Raw genomic sequence first — 15,702 nt, 5'->3', positions numbered from 1 at the left:
TTTTCTCAAAAAAAAAAAAAGTATTAAGGCTCATAAAGAAGGAAAACTATAGCAGAAATAAAGCTGCCCAAATAAATAAAAATAAGGCCTATTCGGCTCAATCTCTCTACACAGGGTATGTATCTTGTCTAATCCTAGGTGCAGCCCCTTTGAGTCCGACTCTGTACTCTTTCAAGTAGAGTGGTTGGACCCAAGGGCTCCACCTCCAAACACCTAACCAAGCCCATTGAGGCAAGCCCAAACAAGTCCATGCAAGGGTCCTAAATCTTTGGTCTGTATTTAAAGAGATTGGTTTTGTGATTTTAATTGCGATTCATTATATTTTAGGATTAGGAATAAAATGTTGTTTGATGAAGAATATCTTGTATAAAGAAGGATACGAGAACAACACTAGTGATGTAATATTTGGTGTATGCTGCAAGGGTATTTTGGTCTCTTTTTCCTTCTTTTAAGTTGTATGGTCGCCCTAGTATATATAATAAAAAAGACTGGTGCCGCCAGCATGAGTTTGAGTTTCTCTCAATCTCTTTCTCTCTTCTCCTCTTCTCTTCTCCTCCTCTCCTCTTCGCCCACTGCTCTATTGATGTGAACATGGTATCAGAGTGGGACAGTGCTCTGTAAATCATCTCCTGCATGTCGAAATTCTTCCCTGCTCCTCTAGACTGAGAATGGAAGAGACACGTGCGAACTCCAGTTGAAGACTATTCTTGTCCTGCCCCTATTTCTTGGACTGCAACTGATTCATACGACACCCAGAGACCAGTGAATGACTGATTGAATCTCCTTTGGCGGTCGGTGTTCTCTTCCTGTGTTTTTTGTTGTTCCTGGGTTGGAAACTACAGAGACTCTGGACTGAATATGAACAGAAGTTAAAATCACCTCCTTTTTTTTAGTTCTTGGTGTTGAAACCAAGAACTGGTTAAGTTGTTCTGCTTGACCGGATGGTATAAAGGGAGTTTATCTCTCTTTGTGGGTGTGAAGACCCAATAATCTTCATACTTGAGGACCCTTGGTAGGTCATAAATGACCTGGTTCGACTGACAGAGTGCAGCAGCCTCTTTAAATGTGTTCTGTAGTTCGTATTGCCTTAAGAAGGGTCCTCTCAGATCTGTGAAAACCTATGACAGAGGCTGTGCTCTGTTTTAGCAGTTTTTTGTATTTACCCAGTTGGGTAAGGACTGAAATCAGTTTGTGTCTGCTGCCTTCACTCGGTTCCCATGAATTCTGAAGATTCTGCAATTTCAGAAACTACATCACATCAAGGAGGGATGTCTGGTGGTTATGAGATCCTGCACTTTCCCATGACCATTACCCCCTTGGATGTTAGAAACTACTTAGCTTGGTCCAAGGAGATGCGACTGTACATCACTGCCAGGGGTAAGGCTGGACATATAACTGGGAAGACAAAGGAACCTAAGGCTGGTACTGCTGAGTGGGACCAGGAAAATTGCATGATAGTGTCTTTGCTTTTGACTTCAATGCTGCCTTGTGTCAAGCAAAATTTCATGTGGGCTGACAGCCAAGGAAATTTGGGATCAAGCCAAGGCAACATACTCAAAACAGAGACACTATGCACGGATTTATCAGTTACAGGCAGAATCTTCAACATGCAAGCATGGTGAGAGGAGTTTATCAGCCTACTACTCTGCTCTCACATCTGTTTGGAAGGAATTGGACTACTACCAAACCGTTGAATGGGAAAGTGGGAAAGATGCCAAGGCCTACAAATAGTTGGTCTCCCAGCAACGGGTGTTTGCTTTCCTTCTTGGCCTTAATCCCATGTATGAGCCTATCCGGGTACAAATTTTGGGCAGCAAGGATCTTCCGTCTGTCCAAGAGGTGTATGCTTTAGTTCAGCCCAAGGAAAGTAGGTCTGCTATGAATCCTCCTGAGGGGGAACCATAGCCTTAGCCGTAAGAAGTAACACCAATTCGGCTAGGAAGGGGGAAAATTAGAAAAAGGTGGATCCATCAACAAGAAATCTGCAATAGAACAGAACAAGAAGCCAACTCAGAAGTTCACCTCTGCCAATCTTGCCTCACATGAGTCTCTAGATTGTCCCTCTAGTTCTGATCCCAAGTAAGATATTATCAGCTCCTTCTATGACCATTTGAAGCAGTATGGTAGGGCTATCAGACAAACAGATTCTAGACCCGTACCTTCTACCTCATTTGCTTCCTCCTCAGGAGGTAAAGATATAGATCCTCGACCAGCAATGGAGGAGAAGGATCCATCAACAAGCCTCACTTTATCTTTTATAGATAAAATGGTATATGATTGAAACAAAGTTGACTTACCAGTCATATGGTTGGAGGCACCAGAGTCAATAATCCACAGAGACTCCAGGGTATTAATTTGTTATCCATTAGTAGTAGTACACATGCTTTGAACTGCTCAGTAACTTTCCTTCTTGATTCTTGTGTTTTTTAGGATTTAGCTTCTAGGGGGACGATTGGTAGAGGGAACATGGTCGATGGCCTCTATGTGCTAGAGAATAAAGTTAGTCTTGCAGTTTCAGTGTCTTCGAGTTAGTCTAGTAATAGTCAAGTTTTTTAGTGTCATCATCGTTTGGGTTATATGTCATTTAACTCTTTGAAGTACTTATTTCCAAATTTATTTAAGTCTGTTTCTGTCAATGATTTTCAGTATGTGTGTCAATTAAGAAGCATTGTAAAACTCCGTTTCCATTACGTAATAAAATATTGGATTTTCCTTTCCATATTGTGTACTTTGATGTTTGGGGACCTGTGAATATTCCAACTGAGAATGGTTACAAGTATTTTATCTCTTTTATTGATGATTTTTCACGATTCACTTGGGTGTACCCCATGCACTCACAAGAAGTTCCTAAGCTTGTGAAAGATTTTCAAAGAATGGTCTACACCCAATTTCAGACAGAGATTTAGGTCTTTCAATTAGACAATGCCAAGGAGTACTTTCATGGTGACCTCTCTAACTTTTTTATGTCCTGTGGATGCAAGTTGCGGATGCAACAGATGCAAGCTCCAAAAAGTTTTTGGCTTGTTGTTGTTATGACTGCCACATATATTATCAACAGGATGCCCTCTCGGTTGTTGGAATATATGTCCCCTCACCAGCTCCTCTTCCCCAAGGCTCCATTGTTTCCCATACCCATGCGTGTCTTTGGGTGCCAGTGCTTCGTCCATGATCTCTCCCCTACTCCGGGTAAACATGATCCTAAGGCTATTATGCGTGTTTTTCTTGGATATCCCCTTTCACAAAAGGGTTATTGTTGTTTTGATCTGGTCTCGAGGAAATATTTTCTCTCTATGGATGTCTCATTCTTTGAAAATGTTCCCTTTTTTTCTATTTCCCGTTAGGGCGAGAATCTTGGTGAGGAGAAACAGAAACAAACTCTAGTCTTGTTGCCTTCCCCACCTGGCCTTCCTCCATTTCGTGACTTTCGAAGACAACGTTATAGGAGTTGTTGTAAGGATTACTTAATTGTTACTTTATAGTTGCTATTTGTAGGCTGTTGGACAGTTACAGTTACTTGTTTTTTTCTTCTTTTTCTTATTATTCTGATTCTTGGATATGCCGCCAGGGGCATTCTTGTAACTTCTGATTCTTTTATGAAGTTAATATAAATAGAAAACTGGCGGCAACCAATAGTGACTTTTTCCTCTCAATCGTACCTCTCTCTTCCTCTCTCTCTCTCTCTCTCCCAATCCCCACGAATCACCACATGGTATCAGAGTAGGTTTTCTGGGGTGAAAAAGACCTACGATCCCTCCTGCCCTATTTTTAAAAAAGTGTTTGGACGTTGTTGTTTCTGCAGAAACCCTAGCAGTTTCTAGCGGCAGCCTTTGTGATTTCTTTTTCTTGGTCGTAATAGCAAGAAAACCCTAGTTGGAGAAGGACGATGCTGGTGCAGACTCGTTCGATGTTGTGAAGTCAAGTTTAGATTAGCACCTTCGTACAAGTGCTGAACAGGTGTGTTTTTTGTTTCAGTTTGTCTCAGCCTTCTTTGGCCGATGGTGTGTAGGGCTCATGCCTTGATTATATAGTTATTTGTTTGGACGTTGGATGGTTAGAGTGTGTGAACTACAGTCAGACTGATTGTAATGTTTGTATTGGTGGTGCTGAACTGATTACCATACTGGTTTATTGTTCTGTCTGGACGTTGTGTTGACTGAACTCCTTGTTCTCAGCAATATTCCCTTTGTTCTCAGCAGTATTTAATGTTCTTTTGCTCACATTCTAGGAGTAAACCCTGAGTTGCTCACATTCTGATTGTGGCGGCTGTGTTGTTGGGTGGTATTTGGATTGGTTTTCAGTAGTATTCGATGGCAAGTCATGAATTAACTTCACCAGGGGCTACACCAACCCGCAACACAGCGGGTATGGGAGGTGAAAACATGGTTTTTCCCATGCCAATTACCCCTTTAAACGGTCTGAACTACCTGGAGTGGGCTAAGAGTGAAACTCTATGTAACGGCAAGGGGTAAAGCTGGTTACATCAATGGAAGGGTGAAAGAACCAAGGGTGAGACGGCTAAAATTGCTAGGTGGGACCAAGAAAACAGTATGGTGATGTCTTGGCTCCTCGCAGCCATGGAACCTGATGTGAAAAAGAATTTTATGTGGGCAGACACCGCTAGTGAGATTTGGGAACAGGCCAAAACTACCTATTTTGAGCTAAGGCATTACGCCAAGGTTTACCAGTTGCAAGCTGAATATAGAGCTATGGCACATGGGGTGGCTGAAGTCCTTTGGCTAAAGAACCTTCTAGGGGAGCTTGGAGTTGTTTCTCATAGTCCTATGTCCCTTTACTGTGACAACAAGGCTGCAATACACATCGCCAGCAACCCAATCCTACATGAGAGGACAAAGCACATTGAGGTGGATAAACACTTCATAAGGGAGAAACTGGAAAAAAGGGAAATTTGCATCCTTTATGTCAACTCCAATGAACAACTTGCTGATGTCCTTTCAAAGGGGCTTCCATGCTCGCGGCACAATGAGTTATGTGACAAGCTGGGCATGATAGACATCTTCAGCCCAACTTGAGGGGGAGTGTTGTAAGGCTTACTTAATTGTTACTTTATATCTATTGTTAGTAGGCTGTTGGACAGTTATAGTTGTTTTTTTTCTTCTTTTTCTTATTATTCTGATTCTAGGATATGCCGCCAAGGGCATACTTGTAATTTCTGATTCTTTTATGAAGTTAATATGAATAGAAAACTGGCGGTAGCCAGTAGTGACTTTTTCCTCTCAACCGTACCTCTCTCTCTCTATCTCTCCCAATCCCCACGAATCACCACAGGAGTCAAGGCCAATAGAGTTCAATAGGCAAGGGACAGTCAGAGACTATGCAACCAATGCCATCAGACTGCCAAGAGCTGAATCAATGTCCTCACCTAGGTACTATTATCCCTGTTGAAACTCCTGAACCCATTGACATTGACACTTCAAATTGTGATCTAGACCTTCCTTTTGCAAAAAGGAATGGGGTTAGATCATGCACCACACACTATCCCATGGCTCAATTCTTATCCTATAAAAATGTCTCATCTTCATTTTGTGCTTTCCTATCTAAAATTGATAATGTCTAGTTCCTAAAAGTGTCACAGATGCTCTCCTTTCTCCTAAGTGGACAAATGCTATGAAGGAAGAAATCAATGTCCTCCACAAAAATGGCACATGGGAGTTGGTGGATCTTCCCGAGGGAAAGGAACCTGTTGGGTGCAAATGGGTGTTCTCTGTGAAACACAAGGTAGACGACACAATTGGGAGATACAAGGTTAGATTGATTGCAAAGGGTTTTACACAGGTGTATGGTGTTGACTATGCTAAGACTTTTGCGCCTGTGGCAAAAATGAATTATATCCGGGTTCTTATCTCTTTGGCGACAAACCTTGACTGGGAGCTTTATCAACTAGACATTAAAAATGCCTTCTTGAATGGGGATTTAGAAGAGGAAGTATACATGACTCAACCTACTGGTTTTTGTGCTAAGGGTAAAGAGCAAAAAGTGTGCAAATTAAAGAAGTCCTTATACGGCCTAAAAGAATCACCAAGGGCTTGGTTTAGTAGATTTCAACAGGCGGTTCAAAAAATGGGGTTCAAGCAATGCCAATCTGATCACACACTTTGTGAAGAAGGAACAAAGGAAAACAGCAGCTCTGATTGTTTATGTGGACGATATTGTCATTACCGGTGATTGGGTCTCAGAGATACAAAGTTTAAAAAGGTTCCTAGCTACACAATTTGAGGTGAAGGATCTAGGTCCATTGTGTTACTTCCTTGGAATTTGAAGAAATAGTTGGTTAGCCACGAGTGTGGGGTTCCATACCCACACTCAGGCTCTAGTGTGTGTGGTTTCATACCCACACCTAGTTGTTTCTAATTTCTTTTATTAATAGTTTCTAATTTCTGTTAAGGTGGGCTGACTGGCCTTATTGTTTCTAATTTTTGTTTATTTGCTATTCTTATAAGGATCCTAAAAGCTATAAATAAAGGAGTGTATGGGGCAGCAGATCATTCACCATTGAACCCCTTGTTTCTTTTCTCCTCTCTTCACTCTCTCTCTCTCTCTCTTTTCTTCTCTTCAAACCTGTAATACAGTAAACAGTTCTTCTTCTTCTTCTTCTTTCATGTGAATTGAAGTGGCCCGCTCCCAACCTGCCAACACTCCTATAGATGTGAATCATAAACTTGGGGACTGTGGTGGTGACCTGTTGGAGGATCCAAAGCAGTACCAAAGACTTGTGGGAAGATTGCTCTATTTATCCATGACTAGGTCTGACATAGCATATTCTGTGGGGGTTCTCAGCCTGTTTATGCATGCTCCCAAGGTAGCACATTTGGAAGCGGCAGACAGGGTACTGAGATATCTGAATAAATTCCTAGGGACAAGCCTATTGTTCAAGAAGCATGGGCATATGAGAGTCGAGATTTACACTGTTGCTGATTGGGTTGGCTCGGTAGATGACAGGATTTTTGGTTCTTTTTGAGAGATACAGATTTGTTATTTGTAATGCTCCTTACCTGTGTGCCTAGGCATAACATTAAATCAATGACTATATGAAAGAAAATGTATTAAAGATTCTATTAGAACTTGTGAGGATTTTTGGTTCTTTTTGAGAGATACAGATTTGTTATTTGTAATGTTATGTATTTTTTATCTAGTATGAAGGTTTAGTTTTGGCTGGATCTTATAGCTTGTAGAGCAGTTCAGAGTGTTGTGGGATATGTTGTTTAGAGTGTAGAAAAATTAAGTTTTCTTTCAGGATTGCTAGACACATTCTTTGTTACCTCATTACTTGTATAGTAATGTACGCTTTGTAGACTGTTTACACAATCATGACTTAGGAGAAAATAATGTATACTTTGATTTTGTGTTCTTATTGATAACAGTGTTCCACTTCCATTTTAGCTTCGAATAACATTCATTTTTTACCATTATTACTGTAGATGTTGGATGATTATGGTAATCACCTCCAGGAAGGAGATGAGATTCTCTTGAATGTGGATGGACTTTCTGTTCAATATAATAAGGGTTCGGTATACAAGGTATGTTTCTTTCTTCCTCATTGTAAACCCAAGGTCTCCATGTTGTATTTGACTAGTTTTCAAAATTTTTTAGTTCATTCCTGCTAATGGCTGATCCTACATGCCAAATTGATTCCTCTAACATAAGTCACATTGCTGCCATTGTCCACTGCAATTATTGCTTCCAAATCTAGATCTGTTTGGCACCTGAATGAGATGTACAATTTGCATGCTAGGGATGATTGAATTCTCTTGTGTGGTACCTCTATATATCATATATATAGAATGGTGGACCCTCTAGGGTGTGTGAGATTTTAGTGTTTCAACTTCTTAAGGATTAGGGTTTCCCAAAGAGATGCCTTGTCTTCCTACTCTTAGATTGTATTCTTCTATCCAATCTCTCTCTCTAATCTGTGATTAGTATCAAAATGACTTCCTAGAAGCACAAAGAAGTCCTACAACACATTTGCAATCAAGTCCTTTGTTATAATTCGGCCTGCCTTTGAATTCTGTTTGTCTGTTAGCAGTCAAGAAGAAAGAGAAAGAAAGAAGAAAGAAAGAAAGAGAGAAAAGGAGGAGAAAAGTCTGGTTCGAATTAGGGAAAAGTCAACCCTACCATTCAGCCAGACATGTGTTTATATTATTAATATAATGGAAAAGACACAAGTGCCCTTATTTAAGTAAGATAATAATACAGATCAGCAACCTCAACAAGTATAAAGACAGAAATACCCCTACGCTAACACTCCCTTTCAAGCTGGTGAGTATATATCATATAATCCCAGCTTGTTACATATGTAGTCCACTCTTCCCCGACTCAACCCTTTTGTATATAAGTCTGCCCATTGGTTTCCCGTATTAACGTATTCAGTGTCTATCACTCCATTCAGCCCCTTCTCTCTCACAAAGAAAAGACAATTCTGTACTTCTACACTATATTGTCCATTTTTGATCGGGATATCACATATAGAGTCATTGTTTGGACCAATCACCATTTAATGGGTGTTAACCAAGAGTCATATTGTAACTAGAAAACCACCTTAAACTTGGTCTCTTGATTTGAAGTCTTTCAAGGTAAATACTAGCATAAGATCGCTTGAGCGCATTTGGGATTCCTAATTCTATCAGGACACTATAGGGCAAGCCTTGGGAGATTTTCTTAAAAGTCCTCTAGTGCCACAATAACTCTTCCTATATTCACTGATTCACTCTAGTTTCCTCTGGAATAAGAATACAAGAGCCCTAGTGCAATTAGGATTCCTCCCCAAGGAGTCCTTATTTAATTAGGATTCCACCCATACTCATTTTGATGTTACCCGAAGACTTGTACAAAAGTCCTCGAACTATGGATCTTTCATAGCCACCCAACCTATGGAGTCTCATAGCCCCAACTCTTTAGCTTCCATCCTTATGCTATATCCAAGTGATTGATCACAACTGTAGAATCCTATAACTTCTCAGGTCCAAGGACAGAAAAGACTTTGGGCAACAATCATTCAGGCTGTGTTTGTTTGCGGTGTAAATGCAGACCGATGTAAAACTCCACTCCTAGTCTGCATATGTTGGCGTTTGTTTGCGGTGTAAATAAAGATTGGTATAAAATTACATTTCTGGTTTGTATTTGTCGGCGTTTGGATGGAGTGTAGTTTTACATCATAAATCAATGTAGAACTCCATTTATGGTAGAGTTTTACTTCGATAGTTGATGGAAATAGTACATCGATAAAATCGATGTAATGCTACATTGATAATCACGTTTTCCAAAATACAATGGTTCACAAATTTTAAACTAACGGTGTTGAACTCCTTCAATAGACTTTTACATCGATCGAGTTTTACACCGTAAATAAATGCAGCCTCAATAAGTCAACTTAACCGGATCATATCAGTTTATATCCCAATATACATCCATATGGCTGTTTGGAGTCACATTCCCAATGGTTGAGATTACATTACACCTTCTTATGAAACCATGTATGTGCTAACTACGTGACTCACCCGGGCTCACACTTAGTTAAGATATTTTAAGTCTGTAAGTAACTAGGTCAGCCAGATCTCCCATGATAAGTCCCACTTATCATATGAATTCCTTATATTATTACTTGAGAACCTTCCAGTCATAAGTAACTATAAGTGTAAATACTGTTGGGATAGGGTTAGAATCCATCAGATGGATGGTCGAACCATGCAAGATGGCTGGCCGAAATTTCAAAAATTTTTCTAACCTTCTCAGGAACCGATTTCCTAGTAAATTGAAATCTAAAATTTCATAGCCGTTTTTGCATTGAATCAGACCAAATTTGAAACCAAAGAGAAGGGAGATTATACTTGATATGGAGACCACAAATCACAGCTCCCAAGGTGGTAGTTCATGCTAAATATCAGTCCTAAAACTGGCCTCCAACTAGAGATGGCGCAGTGTCCAGAAAACCGATTCAGCTAAATATCAGTCCTAAAATCTCTTAATGGAGCACTTTAATAATCTAATTAGGAGATTATCCAAATCTGAATTGGATTTGGACTCTTTTAATAATTAAACATTATCCTCTTGATAGGATAAGTGCTCCTTACCCAATACCAAAACCAGATTTGACCCAAATCACATGACAACTTAATTAATCTTATTAATATTGGGCCTTTGACCCATTTTCTTCAAAAGATCACGACCCTAGGTGTTGCATGGCTACTTTAGGCCTAATATTGTATGGCATGGGACCCCACAAAGGTCATTCTCAAGTCCATAAAGGTCCGGCCCCACCTCTATAAGAGGCTAGGCCAAATTCACTGTTTAGAGCAGTGAACCCCTGAGCCAATCAGCATGGGCTTAGTTTGGCCCAACATTTACACCTAAATGATCTTTGTATTCAGCCACCCTCTGAAGACCCAAAGATAATAGACTTTTGTTCTTTCCTAAGAGAGATACGAGAGAGAGAGAGAGAAGAGAAGAGAAGAGAAGAGAGAGGAGAAGCCCTTGGTGGCAATTCCTAATAATAAACAAATAACAAAAAAAAAGAAAGAAAGGAAAACTAGTTGACAACACCTAGGTTGACCAGGCTGACAGCATACTAACAACAAACCAATAAACAAGTTTCACAACAAGACTTAAGTGAGCTAAAGCCCATCAGGTAATCAGCCTTGTAATGGTCTCTTACACTTGACCTCCCAACCCATAATGATCATAACACTGCCCGACAAGGAAGGACCTCTACCCTACCTGTAAGGTAAAGTGCCACACTCTACTCAGATGGATCTCAGGATTAAAACCTTTTGCAAGCCTTTTTCGTAAAATAGTAGTATATAACATATAAATACATTTTGGAAAAACAGATTTCAAATACAGTTGAAATCCACTGCCGACAGTTTAAGTTTCCAACAGAGAAAGTGTAAACCCTAATATTCACCTTGTTCGACAAGGGAGCCAATCCTATCACTATGATCACCCACTCAGGTGAATTCCCAAACTACCCCAACATGCTTAGGTGTTGACCCTTGACCGATCTCATTGATTGGCATATCAAAGACAACTCAATCCAACACCTAGTGCAGTACCATAATTAAGTCTGGTATGTGTGACTTTCCAGTTTTGCCCATCTATCCACAAGGTCTAGGGCATAACCGAAAATCGGTCAAAGTTCAATGTTTCTTCCAAACACACACTGCTTGTGCTTGGGGTCTAACCCTAACACCTGAGACAAGCTACTCCAACTGTTTGGCAGCACACCAGTGTCAGCTTGGGCAGGATAAACTCCCCAAGTCTATCCATTGGCTGAGAACATTTTAAACTAACACGAGTCTCATAAGTGTCCAGTTTAAGGGGTAATTCACAAAAAAACATGCCAATATCAATATGAAACAATAATGTACTTTATTCATTTAAAAGTATAGAGAAGATGGGCCGAATGGCCCATAGGCTGTTTATTCTTTTCTTATTATTTATGTTTTTCTGTAATGGGCCTTATTCTGGGCCCATCCTGTCTATATTATGTTCTTTGTAATTTCTTGCCCAACTAAGGGCCTCCTTGTAATTATTCAAATCTATCTCAATAAAACAGTGTTAGGGTGCTGAGAGAGAGTATGGTTCAAAACTCTCACTCTCAAGCCCTCATTGCCGAACTCTCAAGGTCTACTCTCTTCAGTTTTCTTCATGGTATCAGAGCATACCTGAAATTCAATATCCTAGGGCTGGAAGCTTAACTCGTGTTGCTTGATTCTTGGAGGTCATTGGAAGTGCCCAAGACTCGAATCTCTTGGAGAAGTGGTTCGGTGGCCAGGAAGAATCAGAGAAAAGAAAAAGGGGAAGGGGAACAACTCGGTTCTGATTTGAAGCTCAAAATTGTAAGTTGTGCTCAGTTTTCTGGTTATTTTTGGGTGTGTTTGGACTGTTGTAGTGTCCGAAATTTCTGGGTTGTTTCTGTACAACTTTCGGCTGCCCTTTAATCTGGTTTAACCTAGAAATTTCTGGGCTGTTTTCTGGACTGTTTTCACTCCTTCTTGGACTGTCAAAACTGCCGAAACATCCTTGTATCAAGAGTTGTGGATTGTTGCTTCTATTTGGTTGTTTTTGGGGACTGTACGAACTGCTCTTGAGGCCTTTTTTTCTTTTTAACAGTGGGGTCGTCTCTATTGCCCTCACTGTGTTTGTAAAAAGGTCTTTTAAGCATTACTGTTTGTTATTCACTCTTGGCTATTTTTTTGGTGATTACTTTGAAGTCCCTGATTTGAAAAGGAACTTCGGTTGAGTGCACAGTGCCTAGAAGTTTCTGATTACTTCTTGAAGGCCGAACCAAACTGTTTTTGAGGTGACTCGTGTAGAAGTTTCTGCTTCAGTCTTGCTTCAATCTTGAGGATGGTTGAACTCAGCCCTTGCTCGTCCTCATTCAGTATACTTGTAGAAGTCATCTGAAATCATATTTGAAGTGTTTACATGATGTACTCCTCAGAGTTTGAAAACAAGAATGGTGTTGAATATGGACTGGTTTAGGGGACTCCAAGTGATTCTTTATTGACTGTGACCACAGTCAAACTAGATGGAACTAATTATCTGGCATGGTCACAATCAGTAAAGATATTTGTATGTAGTAGAGGAAAGTGGGGGTTCATTTTCGGGAGCAAGAAGGCTCCCCCAGAAGATGATCCATCCTACGAGAAGTGGATGCAAGAAAATTACACTGTCATTGGGTGGCTTGTGAACTCAATGCAGCCACAAATTAGTCAACACTACCTATGGATGAATTCAGCAAAGGAAATTTGGGATAGTGTTGCAGAAACCTATTCCCAAAAACTCTTTGTGGCCAGAGCATATAAATTGAGAAGGGATGTAAAGAATTTAAGGCAAGGGGAGAAACCTCTAGCTGTATATTTCTCAACCCTGAAGTCTCTATGGCAAGAGATTGACCTAATAGAAGTTGTAACTTGGGACACCACCAATGATGCAGAGATCTACAGAAAATTGGTTGAAAGGAACAGGGCGTTTGAGTTCTTAACCGGACTAAACCCAAAATATGATATCACAAAACAGAATATTCATTCCAAGGAGTGTGTCTCATTGTCACAAGCTTATGCATTGGTTAGTAGTGAAGAGAGCAGAAGGGTTGTCCAGGTTCAAGGGGCTGATATTAGTGATCACTTTGCGAATATGGGGGTTAAACCTAAAGGGAGTGCTAGAACCTTCGGTGGCACAGGAAAGAAAGAAGTTATATGTGAGTACTACAAGAAGCCGAAGCACACAATAGACAAGTGCTGGAAATTACATCCTAATCTTGTTCCCATTCGGTTTCAAAAAAAACATGATAGTAAAAGCTCAAGAAGTGCAAATGTAGCTGTCGGGCCAGATACTGAAGAAATGTCTGCTTGTGCACAATTGGCAGCCATGAGAGAAGAATATAAAAAGTTTGGGAAGATGATCAGTTGGGTGATGTGACTTCTCCTTCCAACCCTTCATGAAATTCAGCTTCTTTTGCATTTGCTCACTCAGGTATAAGGGCTTCTGCCAATCATGCAACCACTTCAGGTAATCTCAAGATCCTTTGGATTATTGACTCAGGTGCTTCTGACCATATGACCAACCTTTCTACCTTGCTTGTTTCATATGACTTGCTTCCTGGACGTGATACAATCACTTTAGCTGATGGTTCACTTGCCCCTATCTCTGGTAAGGGAACCATCAAGGCTACGGATTCCTTGTTACTACCTTCTGCCCTTCATGTACCTAAACTACATACAAATTTGTTGTTTGTGAGTAGTTTAACCAAGTCACTAAACTGTTGTGTAACCTTTTTTCCTTCCTACTGTGTTTTTCAGGATCTGGAGTCTCAGAAGGTGATTGCGAGTGGCCATGAGGCGAACGGAATATACCTGCTTGATACTCTGGGACAATGCACTGATCATCATGGGAATGTTGCTCTCGGATCTGTTTCTTCAGAGTCTATTAGTCGGATTATGTTGTGTCATCATCGTTTTGGTCATCTGTCTTTTTCTGCCTTGAGTCATCTATTCCCTGAACTGTTTAAGGGAATTAGTTTGTCCAGTCTTCATTGTGAGTCTTGTGAGTTATCAAAGCATTGTAGAAACAATTATCCTTTGAGCAATAAAAGATCTTCTTTTCCTTTTAATATTGTGCACTTTGATGTGTGGGGGTCTTACCACTTACCCTCCATGGGTGGCTACAAATATTTTATCTTGTTTATTGATGATTTTTCTCGGTTCATTTGGATGTTCCTGCTGAAATCCCGTGATGAAGTTCCAAGGCTTGTAAGACAATTCCATGAGTTTGTTCTAACTCAATTTAATACCAGGATTAAAATTTTCATATCTGACAATGCAAAAGAATATTTTGAGAAGAACCTATCCTGCTCTCTCTCTGACATGGGGGTTATTCATCAAAGCTCCTGTGTTAGGACCCCAGAACAGAATGGAGTTGCTGAAAGGAAAAATAGGCATATTGTTGAAGTTGCAAGAAGTATCTTATTTGCCTCACATGTTCCTACAAGGTTTTGAGGTGATGTTGTTCTTACTGCTACCTACCTTATAAACCGTATGCCATCTAGGGTTTTGGGGTTTAAGTCTCCCTTCAATCTCCTTCATCCGGACAAGGACTTTTTTCCTGTTCCTTTTCGTGTCTTTGGCTGCACCTGTTATGTATATGTCCCAAGTGTCCAAAGGCTAAATTTGAACCCAAAGCTCAAAAGTGTATCTTCCTTGGTTATTCCCCCACACAGAAGGGTTACTGTTGTTTTGATCCAAGGACTGGCACTCGGTATGTCTCAATGGATGTCACCTTTGATGAGCTTTCCCCCTTTCATGGTTCCTCTCCAGAAGGACATTGTCCACAGGGGGAGGATTTGTCACAAGTGTTTGCTCTTCCTCTTCCTATCCCAGTTGAGTCTTTTGATGTGCCTACTTCTCCTTCAAATGTATCAAGGGCGGATCAGTCGTTCCATTCTCCCTGCCCAGTACTCTTCAACCTCTACCTCCTCGTCCTATCCTCAATCCCATGGTGTATCAAAGGCAAAGATCCAGAAATGTGCACGTTGTTTCTCCTACAATACATGAGCCTCATACACTTCCAGTCACAGATGGGACAACAGGTACAGTTTCAGCCCCTTTGGGGCCATCCTTCCCTGATCTTGATATTCCCATTGCTGTTAAGAAAGGAAAACGGAAGTGCATTGCACATTGCATTTCCAAGCACCTTTCTTACAAATTGCTTTCACCTTCATACTTTGCCTATCTCTCTTCTGTTGCTTCTAACCCTATTCCCAGGTTTGTGTCAGAAGCTCTTAAGATTCCAGAATGAAGGGATGCTATGAGATCTGAAATCGATGCCCTACACAAGAATGACACATGGGAAGTGGTGGATTTGCCTGAAGGGAAGGATCTAGTCGGTTGCAAGTGGGTCTTTACTATCAAATATCGAGCTGATGGCACCATTGAAAGGTACAAGGCCAGGTTGGTTGCAAAAGGCTATACACAGACATATGGGATTGATTATTTGGAGACCTTTGCACCTGTTGCCAAGATGACATCTATGAGGGTTCTTCTATCTTTAGCTGCTCACTTTGACTGACCCCTTTATCAATTGGATGTGAAGAATGCATTTTTGAATGGTGAATTACATGAGGAGGTTTATATGTCTCTTCCTCTAGGGCTGTATGGAACTAATATGAAAGGAAAGGTATGTAGGCCGAAG

The 15,702-nt window shown here is 40.5% G+C and overlaps 1 protein-coding gene across 3 annotated transcripts in view; it reads left to right on the top strand.

Moving 5' to 3' along the window:
* Positions 1–15,702, top strand: part of GMI1 (gamma-irradiation and mitomycin c induced 1) — a 107,688-nt gene that overhangs the window by 74,970 nt on the left and 17,016 nt on the right. For all 3 annotated transcript variants that reach the window (XM_010269291.3, XM_088896117.1, XM_088896118.1), the window contains one exon: positions 7,437–7,535. In XM_010269291.3, the coding sequence (XP_010267593.1) occupies positions 7,437–7,535 (99 nt within the window). The remainder of the gene's footprint in view (positions 1–7,436; positions 7,536–15,702) is intronic.

This window comes from Nelumbo nucifera, chromosome 1, assembly GCF_055504915.1.
Source record: "Nelumbo nucifera cultivar China Antique chromosome 1, China Antique-T2T, whole genome shotgun sequence".
Classification (NCBI taxonomy): domain Eukaryota; kingdom Viridiplantae; phylum Streptophyta; class Magnoliopsida; order Proteales; family Nelumbonaceae; genus Nelumbo; species Nelumbo nucifera.
This window is presented reverse-complemented; position numbering and strand designations above follow the sequence as displayed.